This window comes from Puma concolor, chromosome F2, assembly GCF_028749965.1.
Source record: "Puma concolor isolate L17-30 chromosome F2, mPumCon1.1.hap2, whole genome shotgun sequence".
NCBI lineage: Eukaryota > Metazoa > Chordata > Mammalia > Carnivora > Felidae > Puma > Puma concolor.
In genome coordinates this window covers 66,507,542-66,528,713 of record NC_141684.1, presented here as the reverse complement: position 1 = coordinate 66,528,713, position 21,172 = coordinate 66,507,542, and the positions used below count along the sequence as shown (strand labels likewise).

At 36.2% G+C, this 21,172-nt stretch overlaps 1 protein-coding gene and 1 non-coding gene across 10 annotated transcripts in view; both read left to right on the top strand.

The window, feature by feature from the left end:
- Positions 1-1,631: 1,631 nt before the first annotated feature.
- CSPP1 (centrosome and spindle pole associated protein 1) overlaps positions 1,632-21,172 on the top strand; it is a 153,260-nt gene continuing 133,719 nt past the window's right edge. For all 9 annotated transcript variants that reach the window (XR_015246755.1, XR_015246756.1, XM_086695380.1 and 6 more), the window contains exons 1-2: positions 1,632-1,778; positions 8,862-8,961. Coding sequence is in view for 7 of the 9 variants with exons in the window: in XM_086695380.1 (XP_086551506.1) it covers positions 1,680-1,778; positions 8,862-8,961 (199 nt within the window). In the remaining 2 variants the exon portion in view is untranslated. The remainder of the gene's footprint in view (positions 1,779-8,861; positions 8,962-21,172) is intronic.
- On the top strand, positions 18,262-18,390 carry LOC112859802 (small nucleolar RNA SNORA31). The gene has a single exon (XR_003223539.1). It is a non-coding gene; the product is annotated as a small nucleolar RNA SNORA31 (small nucleolar RNA).

The window sequence follows — 21,172 nt, the reverse complement described above, 5'->3', positions numbered from 1 at the left end:
ATCCAATGGAATAAAGACAGTCTCTTCAAATGGTGCTGGGAAAACATGCAGAAGAGTGAACCTGGTCCGCTTTGTTACACCATACACAAAAATAAACTTAAAATGAATGAAAGACCTAAACTTAAGACAGGAAGCCATTAAAATCTTCAAGGAGAAAGCAGGCAAAAACCTCTTTGACCTTGGTTGCAGCAACTTCTTACTTGACATGTTTCCGGATGCAAGGGAAACAAGCAAAAATGAACTATTGGGACCTCATCAAAATAAAAAGCTTCTGCACAGTGCAGGAAACAATCAGCAAAACAAAAAGGCAACTGATAGGATGGGAGAAGATATTTGCAAGTGACATGTCAGGTAAAGGGTTAGTATCCAAAATCTATGAAGAACTTCTCAAAGTCAACACCCAAAAAACAAATAATCCAGTGAAGAAATGGGCAAAAGACATAAATAGACACTTCTCCAAAGAAGACATCCAGATGGCCAACTGACACATGAAAAAATGCTCAACATCACTCATCGTCAGGGAAATACAAATCAAAACCACAATGAGATACCACCTCAGGCCTGTCAGAATGGCTAACATTAACAACTCAGGCAACAGCAGAGTTGGAGAGGATGTGGAGAAAGAGGATCTCTTTTGCATTGTTGGTGGGAATGCAAACTGGTGAGCCACTCTGGAAAATGTATGGAGGTTCCTCAAAAAATTAAAACTAGAACTACCCTATGACCTAGCAATTGCGCTACTAGGTATTTATCCAAGGGATACAGGTATGCTGTTTTGAAGGGGTACATGTGTCCCAATGTTTATAGCAGAGCTGTTGACAATAGCAAAGTATGGAAAGAGCCCAAATGTCCATTGATGGATGAATGGATAAAGAGTAAGTGGTGTATATATACAATGGAGTATTATGTGGCAATCAAAAAGAATGAAATCTTGCCTTTTGCAACTCTGTGGATGGAACTAGTGGGTATTATGCTAAGTGAAATTGGAGAAAGACAAGTATCATGACTTCACTCATATGAGGACTTTGATACAAAACATAAACATAAGGGAAGGGAAGCAAAAATAATATAAAAACAAGGAAGGGAACACAACTTAAGAGACTCTTGAATACAGAGAACAAACAGGGTTGCTGGAGGGTTGTGGCGGGGGGATTGGTTAAATGGGTAAGGGGCATTAAGGAAGTCATTTGTTGTGATGAACACTGGGTGTTATACTTAGGGGATGGATCACTGGAATCTATTCCTGAAATCACGATTATACCATATGCTAATGAATTTGGATGTAAATTAAAAAATAAAAAAAAAAAGGATGGGTGTTCTTTGTGCTGTTCTTATTTGTAAGTTTTTTCTTAACTTGAAATTACCTGTGAATAGTTTTTAAAAAGCTAAAAAAAAGGTGCTTTGACTCCTGGATCAGTGTATGTGTGTGTGAGAGAGAAATGATGGTGGTTGTGTGTATTCAGAATTTTCTGATATATGTCATTGGTTTTTGGGGTGGGTTTGGGAGAGAAGCAGGCAGACATGTTTTGGTCAAGCTTATTTGAATTACTGAATTGGTAAGTGACATTGAATATTAAATGTGGGTTAAGCCTCCATGTTGTTAATTAGCCTAAAAATATTGTGGTATGGCTGTGTTCATTTAAGTTTTTTTTCAGTTTGTTTTTTTTAGTATCTTCAAAATGGCTGATAATTTGGATGAATTTATTGAAGAGCGAAAAGCCAAACTGGCCAAAGACAAAGCAGAATTGGAAAGTGATCCACCTTACATGGAAATGAAGGTAAACTTAATTTTCTTACAAGATGTTTCACTAAAATTGTCTCTGAAGATTAGTCTTGTGTAAATGTAAAAAATTCTCTTTTATGAGTGAGAATCTTCTGTTTCATACTTTAGTTTGGGTCCTGTCATTCTGAGTCTGAGAGCCTGACTCTGGACAAGATTGCATTGATTTTGAATGCAGTTTTTCTGTTGTGGTGTATCTCACAGTTTGTTTTCTCTTATTAGGGTTTTACTTGATAATTGCTGTGCTTCATAAAATAAGGAGACTACTTTTAGTACAGGGAACTTTCAGGATACTATAAAAACAAGTTTTCATATTCTACATGAAAAGTATCTTTTAAGTAAATCAGGATCTTAAATTTCTTTTTTTAATTGAGAGGTGAATTTATTAGAATAGTTTATTTTGATATCTTTGCTTTTCAAATTAGGAATTTTTTTGAGTGTTCTTGAAAACAGTACTTGAAAAAGCTTTCTTAAAGTTTTCCTAGTTTTGGTGAAATAATGGTTGATCCACTCAGTAAATACTGAGACTGTGCTAGATACTATTTTAAACTCTTCCATAGCACTCATCTGGACAGATGTGCCACCTTCTTTTGTGAGTTCAGTGTACTAATAAGATACAGGATATAGATTAATCTGTCTATCATATAGTGCACTGAAATCATAGTAACCATATATGTTGGTATGCCCAAGACAGTCCTGGGTTACCTGTTACCCTGTGTCTCATCTGGTTTAGCGTTTATCTTGGGCAAAGGTATGGGCATCTGGTTGAGATGATAAATAACATTGACACTTTAATTATCAGGGAATGTTACTTACATAGCTAACATTTATTGTATGCTATGTGTGGAAGAGGCTTAGTTTTATTGTATTTTATTCTCTTCATTTTAAAAATTCTAGTATAATTAAAATACAGTTTTATATTAGTTTCTGGTGTACAATATAGTGATTTAACAGTTCTGTACATCACTCTGTGCTCATCACTCTAGGTGTACTCTTAATGTTCTTCACCCCCACCCATTTCCCCTCTGGCAACCACCAGTTCTCTATATAAAGAACCTGTTTTTTTGTTTCTCTTCTTTATTTGTTTTGTTTCTTAAATTCCACATGAGTGAAATCCTATAGTATTTGTCTTTCTTTGACTTATTTCACTTGGTATAATACCCTCTAGATTCATCTATGTTGTTGCAAATGGTGACAGTTCATTCTTTTTTATGGCTGATACATACACCATTTATACGCCATTGTGTGTATATATGTATGTATATTTGTATGTGTGTATATATCTTTATCTGTTCATCTATGGATAGATGCTTGGGTTGCTTCCATATCTTGTTATTGTAAATAATGCTGCAATAAGTACAGGGGTGCATATATCCTTTTGAATTAATGTTTTCATTTTCTTTGGGTAAATACCCAGTAGTGGAAATATAAGAACCTCCATGCTATTTTCCACAGTGGCTGTACCAGTTTGCATTTCCACCAACAGAACATGAGGGTTCCCTTTTCTCCAGTCTCACCAATGCTTATTTCTTCTATTTTTGATTGTAGCCATTCTGATAGGTGCAAGGTGTTATCTCACCGTGGTTTTGATTTGCATTTCCCTGATGATTAGTGATACTGAGCATCTTTTTGTGTGTCTGTTGGCCATCTGTATGTCTTTGGAAAAATGTGTATCTAGTCCTTTACCCATTTTTAAATTGAATTTTTTTTTTCTTTTTTGGTGGTGTGGTAGAAGTTCTTTTTATATTTTGGATATTAACCTCTTCTAGGATGTATCATTTGCAATTACCTTCTCCCATTTGGTGGGTGGTCTTTTTGTTTCATTGATGGTTTCCTTTACTGTGCAGAAGCTCATTATTTTGGTGTTGTTTCATTAGTTAAATTTTGCTTTTGTTTCCCTTGCTAAAGGACACATATCTAGAAAAATGATGCTAATGCCAGTGTCAGTGAGCTTATTGCCTGTGTTTTCTTCTAGGGGTTTTATGGTTTCAGGTCTCACATGTAGGTCTTAATCCATTTTGAGTTTATTTTTGCATGTGGTATAAGAAGACCATCCAGTTTCATTCTTCTGCAGGTTACGGACCGGTTTTCCTAACACCATCTGTTGAAGAGTTTGTCTTTTTCCCATTGTGTATTCTTGTCGCTACTGTTGCAGATTAATTGACTGTATATGCGTGAGTTTATTTCTGGGCTCTATTCTGTTCTGTTGATCTGTGTGTTTATTTTTGTACCACTACCATACTGTTTTGATGCTACAGCTTTGTAGTATATGTTGAAATCTGGGATTGTGGTATTTCTAGTTTTCTTCTTTTTGAAGATTACTTTGGATGCTTTGGGTCTTTTGTGGTTCCAGGCAAATTTTAGGATTATTTGTTCTATTTCTGTGAAAAATACTGTTGCTGTTTTGATAGAAATTGCATTAAATCTGTAGATTGCTTTGGGTTGTATGGACATTTTAACAATATTCTTCCAATCAGTGAGCGTGGAATATTTTCCCATTTTTTTTTTTGTTGTCCTTAATTTCTTTCATCAGTATTTTATAGTTTTTAGAGTACAGGTCTTTCACCTCCTTGGTTAAGTTTATTCCTGGGTATTTTGTTATTTTTGGTGTCGTTTTTGTAAAGGGGACTGTTTTCTTGATTTTTGCTTCATTATTAGTGTATAGGAATGCAACATATTTCTGTATATTGGTTTTTTTTTTTTTTTAATCCTGCAACCTTACAGAATTTATTTATCAGTTTTAGTAGTTTTTTTTGGTGGAGTCTTTAGGGTTTTCTATATAGAGTATCATGTCATCTGCAAATAGTTTTACTTCCTTACCAATTTGGATGCTTTTGATTTCTTTCACTTATCTGATTGCTGTGGCTAGGACTTCCAGTATTAGGTTGAATAAAAGTGGTGAGAATGGACATCCATGTTTTGGTCTTGATATTAGGGGAAAAGCTCTCAAATTTTTCCTGTTAATGACTTTAGCTATGGGTTTTTCACATATGGCCTTCGTTATGTTGAGGTATGTTCCCTCTGAACCTACTTTGGTGAGAGTTTTTAGCATGAATGGATGTTATACTTTGTCAAATGCTTTTTCTGCATGTATTGAAATAATAATGGTTTTAACCTTTCTGTTGTTGATTATTGTGTTGATTGGTGAATGTTGAACCACCCTTGCATCCCAGGAATAAAGCTCACGTGATCTTGGTGAATGATTTTTTTTTTAGTGTATTGTTGGATTTCGTATGTTAATATTTTGTTAAGGTTATTTGTATCTATGTTCATCAGAGATAGGGGCTGGTAGTTCCTTTTTTTTTTTTTTTTTTTTTGGTATGGCCTTTGTCTGACTTTGACATCAGGGTAATACTGGCCTCACAGAATGAATTTGGAAGCTTTTCTCCCTCTTCTATTTTTTAGAGTAGTTTAAGAAGAGAAGGTATTAACTCTTCTTTAAAATGGTAGAATTCACCTGTGAAGCTGTCTGGTCCTGGACTTTTGTTTAGTGGCAGTTTTTTGATTACTGATTCAATTTCATTGATCTGTGTAGATTTTCTCTGTCTTCCTGATTCAGATTGGGAACACTAAATGTTTCTGGGAATTTATCCATTTATTCTAGGTTGTCCAATTTGTAGGCATATAACTTTTCATATTTTCTTGTAATCTTCTGTATTTCTGTGGTGTTATCTATTTCATTTCTGATTTTGTTTATTTGAGCCTTTTTTTTTTTTTTTTTTTTTTTTTTTTTTTTTGGTGAGTCTGGCTAAAGGTTTACCATGTTTTGTTGATTTTTACGAAGAGCCACCAGTTCCTGGTCTCATTGATCTGTTCTGTTGTTTGTTTTGTTTGTTGGTGTGGTTTTTTTTAGTTTCTATTTTGTTTATTTCTGCTCTGATCTTTATTATTTCCTTCTTCTACTGGTTTGGGTTTTGTTTGTTCTTTTTCTGTCTCCTTTAGATATAAGATTAAGTTGTTCTTTTGAGATTGTTCTTGCTTCTTGAGGTAGCTGTGTATTGCTTAAAATCCTTTCTTTTTAGAATAGCTTTTGCTGCATCCCAAAGATTTTGGTCCATTGTGTTTTCATTTTCATTTGTCTCCGTGTACTTTTTGATTTTGTCATTGATTTCTTGGGTGACCCATTCATTGTTTAGTAGCACGTTATTTAACCTCCATGTATTTGTGTTCTTTCCAGATTTTTTTCTTGTGGTTGTTTTCTAGTTTCAAAGCATTGTGGTTGGAAAAGATGGATGATATGACCTCAGTCTTTTTGAATTTGTTGTCTTATTTTGTTGCCTAATATGTGATCTATTCTGGAGAATGTTCTCTGTGCACTTGAAATGAATGTGTATTCTGCTATTTTAGGATGGAACGTTCTGAATATATCTGTTGATCCATCTGTTTAAATGTGCCTATGAAGCCACTGTTTTCTTGTTGATTTTCTGTCTGGGTGATCTACCTATTGTTGTAAGTTCATGTTAAAATCCCCTACTATTAGTAGTATTACTGTCAATACTACTAATAATACTATAATTTTGTTAATAACTGCTTTATGTATTTGGGTCCTCCTATGGTGGGTACAGAAATATTTACAATTGTTATACCTTCTGTTGAATTATTCCCTTTATGATTATGTAGTGTCCTTCTTTGTCTCTTGTTACAGTCTTTGTTTTTCAAAGACTGTTTTGTCCCATATAAGTATCATTACTCCATCTTTCTTTTTCACTTCTATTTGCATGATAAATGTTGTTCAGTCCCTTCACTTTCAATCTGCATGGGTCTTTAGGTCTGAAATGAGTCTCTTGTAGGCAGCATATGTTGTGTGCTTTTTTATCCATTTGGTCACCTGTGTCTTTTGAATTAGAATGTTTAGTACATTTACATTCAAAGTAATTATTGATCGGTATGTACTTGTTGCCATTTTGTTACTTGTGTTATGGTTATTTTTATAGTTCTTTGTTCCTTTTCTTGCTCTCTTTTGTGATTTGACAGCTGTTTTCTTGTGATATGTTTGGATTCCTTTCTCTTTATTTCCTGTGTATCTGTTACTGGTTTTGATGTGTGATTACCATTAGGTGTATATATATCTTGCATATATAGCAGTCTATATGAAGTTAATGGTCACTTAAGTTTGGACCCATTATAAAAGCACTAAATTTTTACTTCCCCCTCCCCCATGTTTTAGGTATATGGTGTCATACTTTATATCCTTCTGTTTTGTGAATTCCATGACTGAGTTTTATGGATATATTTGATTTTACTGCTTTTGTATTTTAACCTCCATATTGGTTTTATAAGGATTTATTCTGTCTTACTATGTTTATGTACCTGTGAAATGTTTTCCTTTCCTACTTTCCTTTTTAATTTTTTTAAGTTTATTTATTTATTTTGAGAAAGAGAGTGTGCCTGTGCCAGTGGGAGAGGGGCAGAGAGAGAGAATCCCAAGCCCCATGAGGGGCTCAATCTCATAAACCTGGAGCTCATGACCTGAGCCGAGATCAAGGGTTGAATGCTTAACTGACTGAGCCACCCAGGCACCCCTTAAATTTTTCTTTGAATGTTTATTTATTTATATATTTTATTTATTTATTTCTAATGTTTGTTTAGTTTTGAGAGTACAAGCCTGGGAGGGGCAGATGGAGAGGGACAGAGGGTCTGAAGCAGCCTCTAAACGAACTGTGTGATCATGACCTGAGCAGATGTCAGAGGCTTAACTGACTGAGCCACCCATGCACCCCTTTTAAATTTTAATTTGAGCACATGCAAGTGTGGGGAGGGACCGAGGGGAAGAGAGAGAATCTCAAGCAGGGTGCATGCTTAGCATGGACCCTGAAGTTGGGCTTGATACCACGACTCTGGGATCATGACCTGAACCCAAATCAAGAGTCAGACACTCAACCGACACATTCACCCAGGTGCTCCCCTTTCTTACTTTTCCTGCTGTGGTCTTTCCTTTCCACTTTAACATTTCTTATCAGGCTGGTTTAGTGGTAGTGAATTCCTTTAAATTTTGCTTGTCTGGAAAACTCTATCTTTCCTTCTATTCTGAATGATAGCCTTGCTGGATAGAGTATTCTTAGTTGCAGGTTTTTTTCCTTTCAGGAATGAGGCTTGGTCTTAAGAAGTTAAATTTATGATTCACATGAATCTGTGAGATAAATACTGTTGTTATGGTCATTTTCTAAAAGTAAGCTAAGGCATGGGAAAGTTAAGTAATGAGACTAAGGTTATAGAGTTGGTAGAAGTAGGCTTTGATTTCTGACATCCTGACTGTAGGCCTGTTCTCGTAACCATACTAGTTTGCCTTCTTTCCATAAGAGCTGCTGTGGTCAAGGAGTTGTGTCAAGGACTTTACATGTTATTATCTCACTTAATCATAATACCCCTATTAAGTAGGTGGAATATTTTTGTTTTACAAAATAAATGTCAAGAAGGTGAAACCCAAAGGGTTAAGTAATTTGTCCAGCTATACATAGTGATAGATTCAGAATTGCCATCACCATATGTCCAGCTCCAAAGTCTATGGTTTTAACCACTGTCCACTTAGGACTACGTTACAGTGTTTGAAAATGGTTATTATATAGCTTTAAATACAGCATTATTATAATTTTTAATATTAAATAGTACATAAATCATGATCTTTAAGTCTTAGTTCAAATATCATGCTCATTGAGGTCTTTTAGTTCCTCCTGCATCATTATGGCTCTTCATACCATGCTCTATTTTTATTTTTCCTTAACCTTTACCAGTTACTCTTTGTATATTACATAGTCTAATGATTTATTATGTCTGTTGTTTGTCCCCTGAATAGTTTGAGCTCCATGATGGCTGAGATTCTCCTATGTTTTTTTCATTCATGTTTCCAGTACCTGGGACACTATGTAGCAGGAACTCAGTGACTATTAGTTGATAAATGAATTCTAAGATTTAATTAGAATTTATCACAGTGTTAATACTTTTGGTTAATTCCTCAAATCTCACACTTAAATTTGTTCATGATGTATTGTATAGTTTTTCAAGTCATTTAATTAGAGTATTGGGATACATTGTGTATTTTGTGTATTTTCCCATACTTTTGTAAATATTGTGTCTCTTTCAGGGAAAGGCATCAGAGAAGCTTTCTGAAAACAGTAAAATATTAATTTCCATGGCCAAAGAAAACATACCACCAAATAGTCAACAGACCAGGAGTTCCTTAGGTACGTCATTAGGTGTGCTAAATTGATTTTAAAGTATTATTAGCATGCTGTTGTGAAAGAGCTTTGTCTTGTCAGAAAAAAAGATTTCTTTAGAATCCCAGTAACTGTTTCCTTTCTGGAACCTTACATATGACTGTACTGTCTACAAATGAAATATAATACATCCTGAGAACCATCTGCCCATTTTAAATTATATTCCCTTATAATTTACAAAATCATAGCAGTAAATATATATATAACATAACTAAAAATTAATTGAAAAACTTGAATTTGTGTCTGTGTGAGAGGGAAATGTGTTAATTGAATAAAAATGGTGGACTTTTATTTAAAAAATCAAAGGGATGCTTAGAGGATACAAAATGTAATTTGGTGAATGACCATTTTAATTACTGGTTACCCTATTACAATTGGGCAGAAGTTAATATGTTGCAACTATACTAAGTCTTTGATTATGGTTTGTTATGAAAATATTTAGAAATTTTTTATTGAAGTATAAATAACATAGTGTTCTATTAATTTCAGGTATGCAACATATTGATTCAACAATTTTGTACATTACTCACCATGATAAGTATAGTCACCATATGACATTATTGTAGTATTACTGACTATTCCCCATACTGTATTTTTCATCTTTGTGACTTACTTTTGACTGGAAATTTGGATTTTTATCTATTTTACCCACCACCCTCATCCATCTCACCTCTGGCAACCACCAGTTTATTTGCTGTGTTTAAGAGTCTTTTTTTCTTCTGTTTGTTTGTTTTGTTTTTTAGATTCACATGTAAGTGAAATCATATGGTATTTTTCTCTGACTTATTTCACTTAGCACAATACTCTCTAGGTCCATCCATGTTGCAAATGGCAAGATCTTATTTATTTATTTGTTTTTAAATTTTTTTTAACGTTTCTATATTTTTGAGAGAGAGAGAGAGACAGAGTGTGAGTGGGGGAGGGGCAGAAAGGGAGGGAGAAATAGAATCTGAAGCAGGCTCCAGGTTCTGAGCTGTCAGCACAGAGCCCAACGTGGGGCTTGAACCCACAAACTGTGAGATTGGTGACCTGAGCTAAAGTCCGGAGCTTAATCCTCTGAGCCACCCAGGTGCCCCACAAGATCTTATTTTTTATGACTGAATAATATTCCGTTCCATATATATATATAACCGTATCTTCTTTATACATTGATGGACACTGGGTTGCTTCCGTTATCTTGTTATTGTAAATAATACTGAAATAAGTTCAGAGGTGATATATCTTTTCAAATTGGTGTTTTTGTTTTGTTTGTTAAATAACCAGTGATGAAATTACTGGATCATATGTTATATTTAGTTTTAATTTTGGGGGTAATCTCCATACTGATTTATACAGTGGTTACACCAATTTACATTCCCACAAACAGTTCATGAGCGTTCCTTTTTCTCCACATGCTCACCAACACTTGTTGTTTATTGTGTTTATTTTGATTGTAGTTATTCTGACAGGTGTAAGGTTTTGATTTGCATTTCCCTGTGTATTAGTCATGTTGAGCATCTTTTCATCTGTCTGTTAGTCACCTTTATGTCTTCTTTGGAAAAATGTTCATGTCGTCTCATTTTTTAACCAGATTATTTGTTCTTTTGGTGTTGTGTAGGTCTTTATATATTTCAGAAAGTAAGTCTCTTACTGGGTGAATCATTTATAAATGTCTTCTATTCAGTGGGTTGTCTTGTTTTTTTGATGGTTTCCTTTGCTGTGCGAAAGGTTTTTATTTTAGGGTATTCCCAGTATTTTAGTTTTGCTCTTGTTTTTTTGCCTCAGGAAGCATATATAGAAAAATGATGATAAGACCAGTGTCAGAGAGATTGTTGCCTATGTTTTCTTCTAGGACTTTTATGGTTTTAGGTCTCACCTTTAGGTCTTAATCCATTTTGAGTTTATTTTTGTGTATAGTGTAAGAAAGTCATCCACTTTCATTCTTTTGCATTTAGCTGTCCTATATTCCCAACACTATTTATTGAAGAGATTATCTGTTCCCTATTGTATATTTTTGACTCTTTTGTCATATATCTATATACATATTTTTAAGTATGTATGCACTCAGCATGGAGCCCAGTGTGGGGCTTGAACTCATGACCTTGAGATCAAGACCTGAGCTGAGACCAAGAGTTGGACACTCAACTGACTGAGCAACCCAGGCACCTCTCTTTTGTCATAAATTGACCATTTAAGTGTGGGCTTCCTTCTGGATGCTCTATTCTTTTGCATTTATCTATGTGTCTATTTTTGTACCAGTACCTTACAGCTTTGTAGTATATCTTGAAATCTGGGATTGTGATACCTTCAGCTTTGTTTATCTTTCTCAAGTTTGCTTTGACTCTTCAGGATCATTTATTTTATTTTAAATACAAATGAGTTTATTTTTTCTGTTTCACTGTTTAAGTTCTACTTAATTAACATACAGTGCAATATTCATTTCAGGAATAGAATTCAGTACAACACCCAGTGCTCATCATAACAAGTGTCCTCCTGATAACCATCACCCATCTGGTCCATCCCTCACCCACCTCCCTCCATCAACCCTCAGTTTGTTCTCTATCTTTAAGAGTCTCCTGGGTGACTCAGTTTATTAACTGTCTGACTCTTGATTTCGGCTCACACCATGGTGTCACGTTTAGTGGGTTTGAGCCCCTTGTGGGGTTCTGCACTGACAGTGTGGAGCCTGCTTGGTATTCTCTCTCTTTCTGCCTGCCATGCCTCCCCCCCCCCCCCACCCCCCGAATAAATAGACTTAAAAAAAATTTAAGAAAGAGTCTCTTACGGTTTGTTTCCCTCCCTCCCTCCTTCTCTCTTTCTCTCTCTACCCCCCATATATTCATCTGTTTTGTTTCTTAAATTCCACATGAGTGAATTCATATGCTATTTGTCTTTCTCTGACTGACTTAGTTTGCTTATCGTAATATACTCCAGCTCCATCCATCTTGTTACAAATGGCAAGATTTCATTCTTTTTGATGGCTGAGCAATATTCCATTGTGTGCGTCTGTGTGTGTGTGTGTGTCTGTGTATACATACATCACAACTTCTTCATCTATTTAGCAGTTGATGGACCCTTGGGCTTTTTCCATTGTTTGGCTATTGTTGGTAATACTGCTATAAACATCGGAGTGCATGTACCGCTTTGAATCAATATTTTTGTATCCTGTGGGTAAATACCTAGTAGTACACTTGCTGGATTGCAAGGTAGTTCTATTTTTAACCTTATGAGGAACCTCCATACTGTTCTCCAGAGTAGCTGCACCAGTTTGCTTTCCCACCAACAGTGCAAGAGGGTTCCCCTTTCTTCACATCCTTGCCAACACCTGTTGTGTCTTGTGTTTGTTTTTTTTTCTTTTTAAATGTTTATTTAGTTTAGAGAGTGAGCGAGCAAGCAGGGGAGGTGCAGAGAGAGAGAGGGAGACAGAGGATCTCAGGCAAGCTCTGCGATGTCAACACAGAGCCCCACGTGGGGCCTGAACTCATGAACTGACATCATGACCTGAGTGCCAAAATCAAGAATTGGTCACTTAACTGACTGAGCCACCCAGGTACCCCTTGTGTTGTTAATTTTAGCCATTCTGACAGGTATGAGATGGTATTTTATCATGGTTTTGATTTGTATTTCATGTTCAAGGTCTTTCTAAATTTAAGTACTGTATTATATTTTGGTTAAATTTGTTTATCTCCAAGGACCTCAATTTCCTTATCTTTAATATAAAAATGTTGGATTGTCTTCTCACCCTAAAGTTTTATGAAGTGAAATTTTGATTATTGCAAAAAATAATTTTTTAAGCTTAATAAGATTTTCTTATACAGTAAGGTTAGACAGAATCACTGTGGCATTCTGGGTTATGACCTGGCACAGGTTATTTAAGCTCTCTCTTGCCTTATCTTAGTAATTGGCATCTATTTTAAAAAGTTATTGTGGCAGGAAAAGCTGACTGGCACATAAGTGGTGCATGATAAACATTTACTTTGTGATCTCCTATTTTTTTAAGTGTAGGTTTTGAGAATTATATTAAGAATTGAAAAGTTATTTTTTATTACATGCACAAATGATTGAGAGTTCGGAGCACCTGGGTGGCTCAGTCGGTTGAGCATTGGACTTCAGCTCAGGTCATGATCTCACAGTTTGTGGGTTTGAGCCCCGCATCAGGCTCTGTGGTGACTGCTTGCTCAGAGCCTGGAGCCTGCTACAGATTCTGTGTCTTCTTCTCTCCCTGCCCCTCCCCTGCTCACGCTTTGTCTCACTCTGTTTCTCAAAAATAAATGTAAAAATAAAAATAAAAAAATAAAAAAACAAATGATTGAGACTTTAAAGTCTAATTTCGAGGGGCACCTGGGTGGTTCAATTGGTTAAGCATTCGGCTCTTGCTTTTGGCTCAGGTCATGAACTCGAGGTTCATGAGATCGAGCCCCTTGGTGGGCTTGGGTTCAGGCTCGGGCTCGGGCTCGAACTAGGCCTTGGTGCTGACAGCGTGGAGCCTGCTTGGGATGCTCTCTCACCCTGTCTGCCCCTCTTTAGCTGACGTTCTCTCTCAAACTTAAAATAGGAAAATAAAAAGGTCTAGTTTCAAGACCATAACTTCTGCCTATTCCTTAATTGATATTCCTTAGGCCTGTGTCCTATGCCTTCTTTTCATTTCATATACTCTCTGACTGACCTCATCCACTCAAAGATTTTACATGCTATCAGTCTGTTCATAACTGATAAGTCTGTATTCCAATCCTGATTTTTTTTTTTTCAACTTTTTAAATTTATTTTTGGGACAGAGAGAGACAGAGCATGAACGGGGGAGGGGCAGAGAGAGAGGGAGACACAGAATCGGAAACAGGCTCCAGGCTCTGAGCCATCAGCCCAGAGCCTGACGCGGGGCTCGAACTCACGGACCGCGAGATCGTGACCTGGCTGAAGTCGGATGCTTAAACGACTGCGCCACCCAGGCGCCCCAATCCTGATTTTTTAAAATTGAACTCCAGACCCATATATCTAATTTCCTATTGGATATCTGTACTTGGATGTCATGGCCTCACAAGTAACATGTGCAAAATTACCTTGATTCTTCTCAAACTTTCTGGTATTCCAGTGAGATAGCTGGCTACCTCGTCATCCTTGACTTCTGTGTTCCCTTTGCCTCCCACAGCAAGTAATTACACAAGTCTGGTTGATTCTACTACCTAAATTTAAAAATAAATTTACCTTTCTCTAATGCCATAAACATTGTTTTATGTGGGCTTACGTTGTCTCTCATCAGATTTTTTTCTAGTGTTCTTTTTGGTTTCTGGTCTAACCTCCCCAGCCCCCCAACTAAGTCTCTGCACTGCTCTTTAATGTCCTTTCAAAAAACATCTAGAATCATGTTAGTCTTTGCTTCAAACCCTTAATGTATTCTTGTTTCCTGTATAATTTTATCCTTTTATTCTTTTTCCCAGATTGTGTGGCTCTTCATGCTTTGTGTTTCTGTCACATTGGTTTTCCCCATAAAGTGTAATTTTGAACTTATTCAGCTCTCTTGTATTGCAGTGGTATGCCAGCTTGCCTGCCATTGTATATTTGCTACTTAGCACAGTGCCTGGCACTTCAGTGTTTAAGGAAAATATTTTTAAAAAATGTTTATTTATTTTGAGAGAGAGAGAACGTGTGCAGACATGACTTGGGGAGGGGCAGAGAGAGAGAGAGAGAGAGAGAGAGAGAGAGAAGTGGGGAGAGAGAATCGCAAGCAGGCTCTGTGCTGTCAGTGCCTAGGCTAAGCCTGAGTCCAGTGCGGGGCTTGATCTCATGAACCATGAGATCGTGACCTGAGACTAAACCAAGAGTGGAAGCTTAATCAACTGAGCCACCTAGGCACCCCTTAAGATATTTTGAATAAATGAAGGTCCCCATTGCAAAAATAAACTATTCTGTTGGGTATGTAGAATTGAATTTTCATGGAATGTTTCCTTTGTTGCCAACTGAAACAATTATTATTTATTTATTTAAAAAAAAATTTTAATGTTTATTTCTGAGACAGAGCATGAGTGGGGGAAGGGCAGAGAGAGAGGGAGACACAGAATCAGAAGCAGGCTCCAGGCTCTGAGCTGTCAGCACAGAGCCCGACACGGGGCTCGAACTCACAAACCATGAGATCATGACCTGAGCTAAAGTCGGTCGCTCAACTGACTGAGCCACCGATGCGCCCCTGAAACAATTATTTTGATGCACATTGAATCTTATTAAAGAATAATATATAATTTGACTAATTTTATAGCTTATCAGCATTCAGTTACTGACTTCTTGCTTGAATAATTTTGGTCTTAAAAATTAGACCAAATGCACGTGAAAAGATGTTCAACGTCACTAGTCGTTAGGGAAATGCAAATTAAAACTACAAAGAGATCATGTCATGCTTGTTACATTGGCTGTCATCAAAAAGACAGAAATAAAAGGGGGCACATGGGTGGCTCAGTTGGTTAAGTGTCTGAATCTTGATTTTGGCTCAGGTCGTGATCTCATGGTTTGTAGGATTGAGCCCTGTGGTGGGCTCTATGCTTGGGATTTTTTTCTCTCCCTCTCTCTCTGCCCCTTCCCTGCATGCATGCACTCTCTCTTTCTCAAAATAAAGAAATAAACTTAAGAAAATGATTAAAAAAAAAAAAAGACTGAGTTAACAAATGCTGGCATGGAACCCTTGCACACTGTTGGTCGGTTGAAGACATTATGCTCAGTGAAGTAAGTCAGAGAAAGAAAAGATAATGTATGATCTCACATGTGGAATCTAAACAGAAAACAAAACCAAACTCAGAAAAAAAGATCAGACATGTGGTTTCCAGAGGTGAAGAAGGGTGGAGGTAGGATAGATTGTTGGAAGGTGGTCAAAAGGTACTTATAATGTATATAAGTACTAGGGAAATAATGTATAACATGATGATTTTAGCTAATATTGCTCTGTAATCTATAGGAAATATGTTGAAAGTAAGTCCTAAGAGTTCTCATCAAAAGGAATAAGCTTTTCTTTTTTTCTTGCCTTTTCATTTTATCTATACACGCAGATGGATGTTAGCAGAACCTATTGTGGTAATTATTCTATAATATATATAAATCAAATAATCAAGCTATATGTCTTAAATTTACACAGTGATATATGTCAATTATTTTTCAATAAAACTGGAAAGAACACCAAATACGTAGTTTTTCACAGTGGGAAAATGGAAAATAATTTGGCAATGGAGAGTTTTCTCACATGGTCTCAGATAGGACTTATAACACAAACTGGTCTAAAAAAGGTCATATTTAGAAATTACATATTCAGTGAAATGTATTTGACACCATACTTTGAATAAGTAATTAAGCATAGTAGTTATTAGTAATATACTGGCAATATTCGTTCTAGCCAGTGAAAATCTACTGATAGCTCATAGTACAGCTATCATAAGCATTTTCTGATTTTTTGTAAATTCATTTGTGTTAGTGGTAATATTTATGGGTAATGCTTATCCACGTGGCTCATTCTTGCATTCTCATTGTATATCTCTCACAAAAGTATTTGAGAGGCATTACAGTGACTTCTAATACCAGCTACCCAGAGTTGGACCAAACTTCACAGATTAAGGGCACAGCCCTCCACAAGACTTCTCTTATTTTAGACATCAGCTGCTAGTATTGGGGTCCTCAAGCCATCCTCTATTCTGGCTATAAATATGGGGTTTCCATTACACTGTCAAATGTGATAAATCACTAAAATGACTTGCAGAACTCAGGAAAGTGCTATACTTAATGATTACAGTTGTATTGTAGCATAATGCTACAAATCAGAACCAGCCAAAGGGGGCAATGTGTAGCATGTGGTCTGGGAGGGTCCAAATGTACCTTTTACCAGTCTCAGGGATTGTATCACCCCCCTGGCACATCACTACTGTTGTGCCACTCTCACCTGAGTTTCAGTGTCCGGAGTTTTTATTGATACTGCATTGCCTATGTGGCTCAGACTCCATACTCCCAACTTTCCCCAGAGATCTGGCTGATGTCAGATGGCTTAGAGGTCTAACCCTCTTAACCACATCTTTCTGGTGTGGTCTTTCTGGTGTGACCAGCTCCCATCTATGTCATCTCTTCACTAAACTATAGAGGAGCTCACCGTGAGTTAGCATATTAGTATAAACTATTGGATATGGGTTGCAGAACCTACCATGAATAACAAAAACACTCCCATCACTTGGAATATTCCAAGGATTTAGAAGTTACTTCCCAGGAACCCGAAATAAAGGCTAGCAAAATTCTTTATTCTATGTAGCATGTACATGGCTTACTCTATATAAGCTGATAAAATTATGTCCTTTGTAAAGACTTTGTTAGAGTAACTCAGGTTTAGTGAAATGTGAGAGTTAGCTAGCTGAAAACGATCTGTAAAAGCAAATTGTATTTTCTATCTTCCTACACCATTTCTAGGCATATTAATCATTTTATAATTAAAAGAAATTCAACTTTTACTAACTCATTATTTAATAACTATTACTATTAAGAAATGCTTTCACTAACTTTTTAAAAAAATTTTTAAAATTTATTTTTGAGAGAGAGACAGTGTGAGCAGGAGTGGGGCACAGAGAGAGAGAGAGGGAGACAGAATCTGAAGCAGGCTCAAGGCTCTCAGCTGCCAGCACACAGCCCAATGCAGGTCTCGAACTCACAAATTGTGAGATCGTGACCTGAGCTGAAGTCAGTTAACTTTTAAGTCATTAACTTTTTAAGTGTAGATCTATGTACTTCAGTTAAATTTCATCTTTCTCTTTTCTCTTTCTTAGAGAAGTTGAGTGTTTTACCTTAGGTTGAGCATTATTGCTTTGATTTTAATGCTTTATATCCTGGAAGACATTTTTAATAGTTGACATAATATAGCCAGTATTTTCAACATTGTTTTTTATATACATATTTTTGACCCAACATCCATAGATAGATACTACATTGCTTTTGAAATGTATTATCTGGTTCAAATGGTGAATATAAAAAGCATTGCTTTGAGTTTCATAAAAAGAATTTTATATTAAGTAAAATTTGCATATGGCAAAATGATTTTAAAGAGTACAAAACAATATAACATGGAAATTGTGACCCTCCCAACCCTGTTGTCCAGTCTCTCTTGATAAGCAGTATCTTGTATATAATTTCATGATTAGACTGTATACGTGTGTATATAGCCCTTTCTTCTTTTCCACGTGGTAGCTTAGATCCTGTTCTCTTTTGAAAATACTACCTTTGTGATTTATAGTATGGGGACATAGCCATAACCTTTCGAGATTAAAAAGCAATGGAATGCATCTATTTGACAGACCTGGAGCAGTTACTGTCTGCTGCTAAGGTTTTTATTGCAGATGCAAGAAAAAGTTGTCCTTACCCTTCTGTCTAATTGTGGCAGCTGTGATTGAATGGGGGAATATAGGGGGAAACATGATAATACAGAGGGAAACATGGGGAGAGAATTTTTGCAGCTCAGAAATAACTTGTAAATAGTGAAGACCCTGTTATACTCTAAAAAGGAAACTGAAATTTGAGTTAAAAGGGGCAGCCTAGACTTGGGCATAAAACTGAATTAAACAGCCTTTATCTCTGGGTGAAAAGAAAGTTCATTGTATACCAAACTGGTACGTGTGGTGCATATAGAAGGTGTCATATAGCACTTATTATGTTATATTAAAACTGTATGCCTGCTTGTTTACTGTCTAGATGCTGGACCTTTGGGCAAAAACTTATGTATCTGTTTATCTCCCCAAGACCAGCAAAGTATCTGGCACATGGGTGATGCTTAGTATGTTACATGAAAATTTACTGAGTATGTGTCTTGGAAGAGAGGTTGGCTTTTAAATGTAGCAATGTTGAAACTTTATTAAAAAAAACAAAATTCATAGAGGGAAGAAATCAATTGAGAAATTTAATATTTTCTGGCACGTGGGTGGTTTAGTTTGTCAAGCATCCACCTTTGGCTTAGATCATGATCTCATGGTTCATGAGTTCGAGCCCTGTGTTGGGCTCTGTGCAGATGGCTCAGAGCCTGGAACCTGCTTCGGATTCTGTCTCTCGCTCTCTCTCTGCCTTCCCCTGCTCATATGCTGTTTTTTTCTGTCTCTCTAAGTAAGTAAACAACAACAAAAAAATTTAATATTTTCAATAAGTTATTTGATAAAATTTCACTAATTAAAAGAAACACGAAAAACAAATTCCTATCAAATCTCATTAATTTGATAAGAATAAGATGTTAGATTAAGTTTAGATAAATTTTACTTCAAATCCAGCAATTAAAAAAAAAGTCACTGTATTTGTCAGGGTTTTTCAGAGAACCAATAGGGTGTGTGTGTGTGTGTGTGTGTGTGTGTGTGTGTAAGTAAGTAAATGTATATTTAAGGAATTGGCTTGTGATTATATGGAGGCTGGAAAGTCTAATATCTGCAAGGTAAGCCGCAAAACTCATGACCCAGGGAAGAGGTGATGTTGCAGTTCTAAGTCTGAAGTTGTCTGTTGGCAGAATTCCTTCGCACTTGAGGAAGGTCAGTCTTTGTTAAGGCCTTCCACTGATTGGATGAGGCCCAGTCACATTATGGAGGGCAGATTGCTTTAGTCAAAGTCTGCTAATTTAAATGTTTATCTCACCTGAAAAACACTCTCACAGAAATATCCATAGTAATGTCTTTTTTTAAAAATGTTTATTTTGGGGGCGCCTGGGTGGCTTAGTCGGTTGAGCGGCCGACTTCAGCTCAGGTCATGATCTTGCGGTCTGTGAGTTCGAGTCCCGTGTCAGGCTCTGTGCTGGCAGCTCAGATCCTGGAGCCTGTTTCAGATTCTGTGTCTCCCTCTCTCTGACCCTCCCCCATTCATGCTCTGTCTCAAAAATAAATAAACGTTAAAAAAAAAAAATTAAAAAAAAAATGTTTATTTTGGGAGAGAGGAGTGGCAGAAAGAGAGGGAGAGAGAGAATCCCAAGCAGGCTCTGTTCTGTCAGCACACACAAAGCCTGTCTTAGGTCTGCATCTCACGAACCACGAGATCATCACCTGAATGGAAACCAAGAGTCACACACTTAACTGACTGAGCCGCCTAGGCACCCCTCCATAATGTTTGGCCAACTGTCTGGGCAACATGGCCTAGCCAAGTGGACATATAAAATTAACCATCATAGTCACTACTGAAATCTTTTCTTTTCCTGACTTTGTTTACAAGTGGCATAGAAATAATGTTAAAAATTAAATGCAAGTAGAATTTCACGTAACTGTTAGCACTAATAAATCTTGAGTGTTTGTTGGCTTAACTAATATTGCAAGTGTATTGTTATGCCAACAAGTTGGACACCTTAGACAAAATTGATAAATTCCTGGAAAGTCCCAAATTACTGAAACTGATTCAAGAAGAAATGCAAAATCTAAATAGATCTCTAACATGTAAAGAAATTGAATTCTTCATTAAAAATCTTTCACAAAGGAAAGCCCAAGCATGGATGACTTCATTGATGAATTCTACCAAACATTTAAAGAGGAAATAATACCAGTACTTGATAAATTTAAAAGAGAAATGCACACTTCCCAACACATTTTGTGAGGCTAGTATTATCCTGATATCAAGGCCAGAAAAAGTTTCCACAAGAAAATTACAAAGCAGTATGTGTTAACGAATATAGATGTAGAAATCCTAAACAAAATGTTAACAGATTGAAACTAGCAACACATAAAAATGATTATACACTCTGGCCAGGTGAGCTTTGTCATAGTAGTGCAGTTTTTAGTTTTAACATGTCTAAATTAATACACCAGATTAATAGAGTTAAGGGCAAAAAGCACATGATTATCTCAATAATCGCAGAAAAAGTATTTGACAAATCCAACACTGATTTATTATAAAAACTGTCAACAAACTAGGAATAAAAGATTTTGATTTCTGAAGAAGGATATCTATGAAAAACCTACAGCCAACATCATACATAATGTTTATGACTGTCAGCTTTCCTTACAAGGAACAAGACAGGAATGTGTATTCTTATCACCTCATTCAACTTTGTACTGAAAGTTCTAGCCAGCGTGATGAAAAAATACAATAAATAAAAGGCATCAAGGTTAAGAAGAAAAACTGCCCTTGTTTGCAGATGACATAATTCTGTTTGGAGAAAATTCTAAGAATCTATAAAAAAGCTATTAGAATTAATAAATGAGCTTAGGAAGTTAACAGAATATGAGATCAA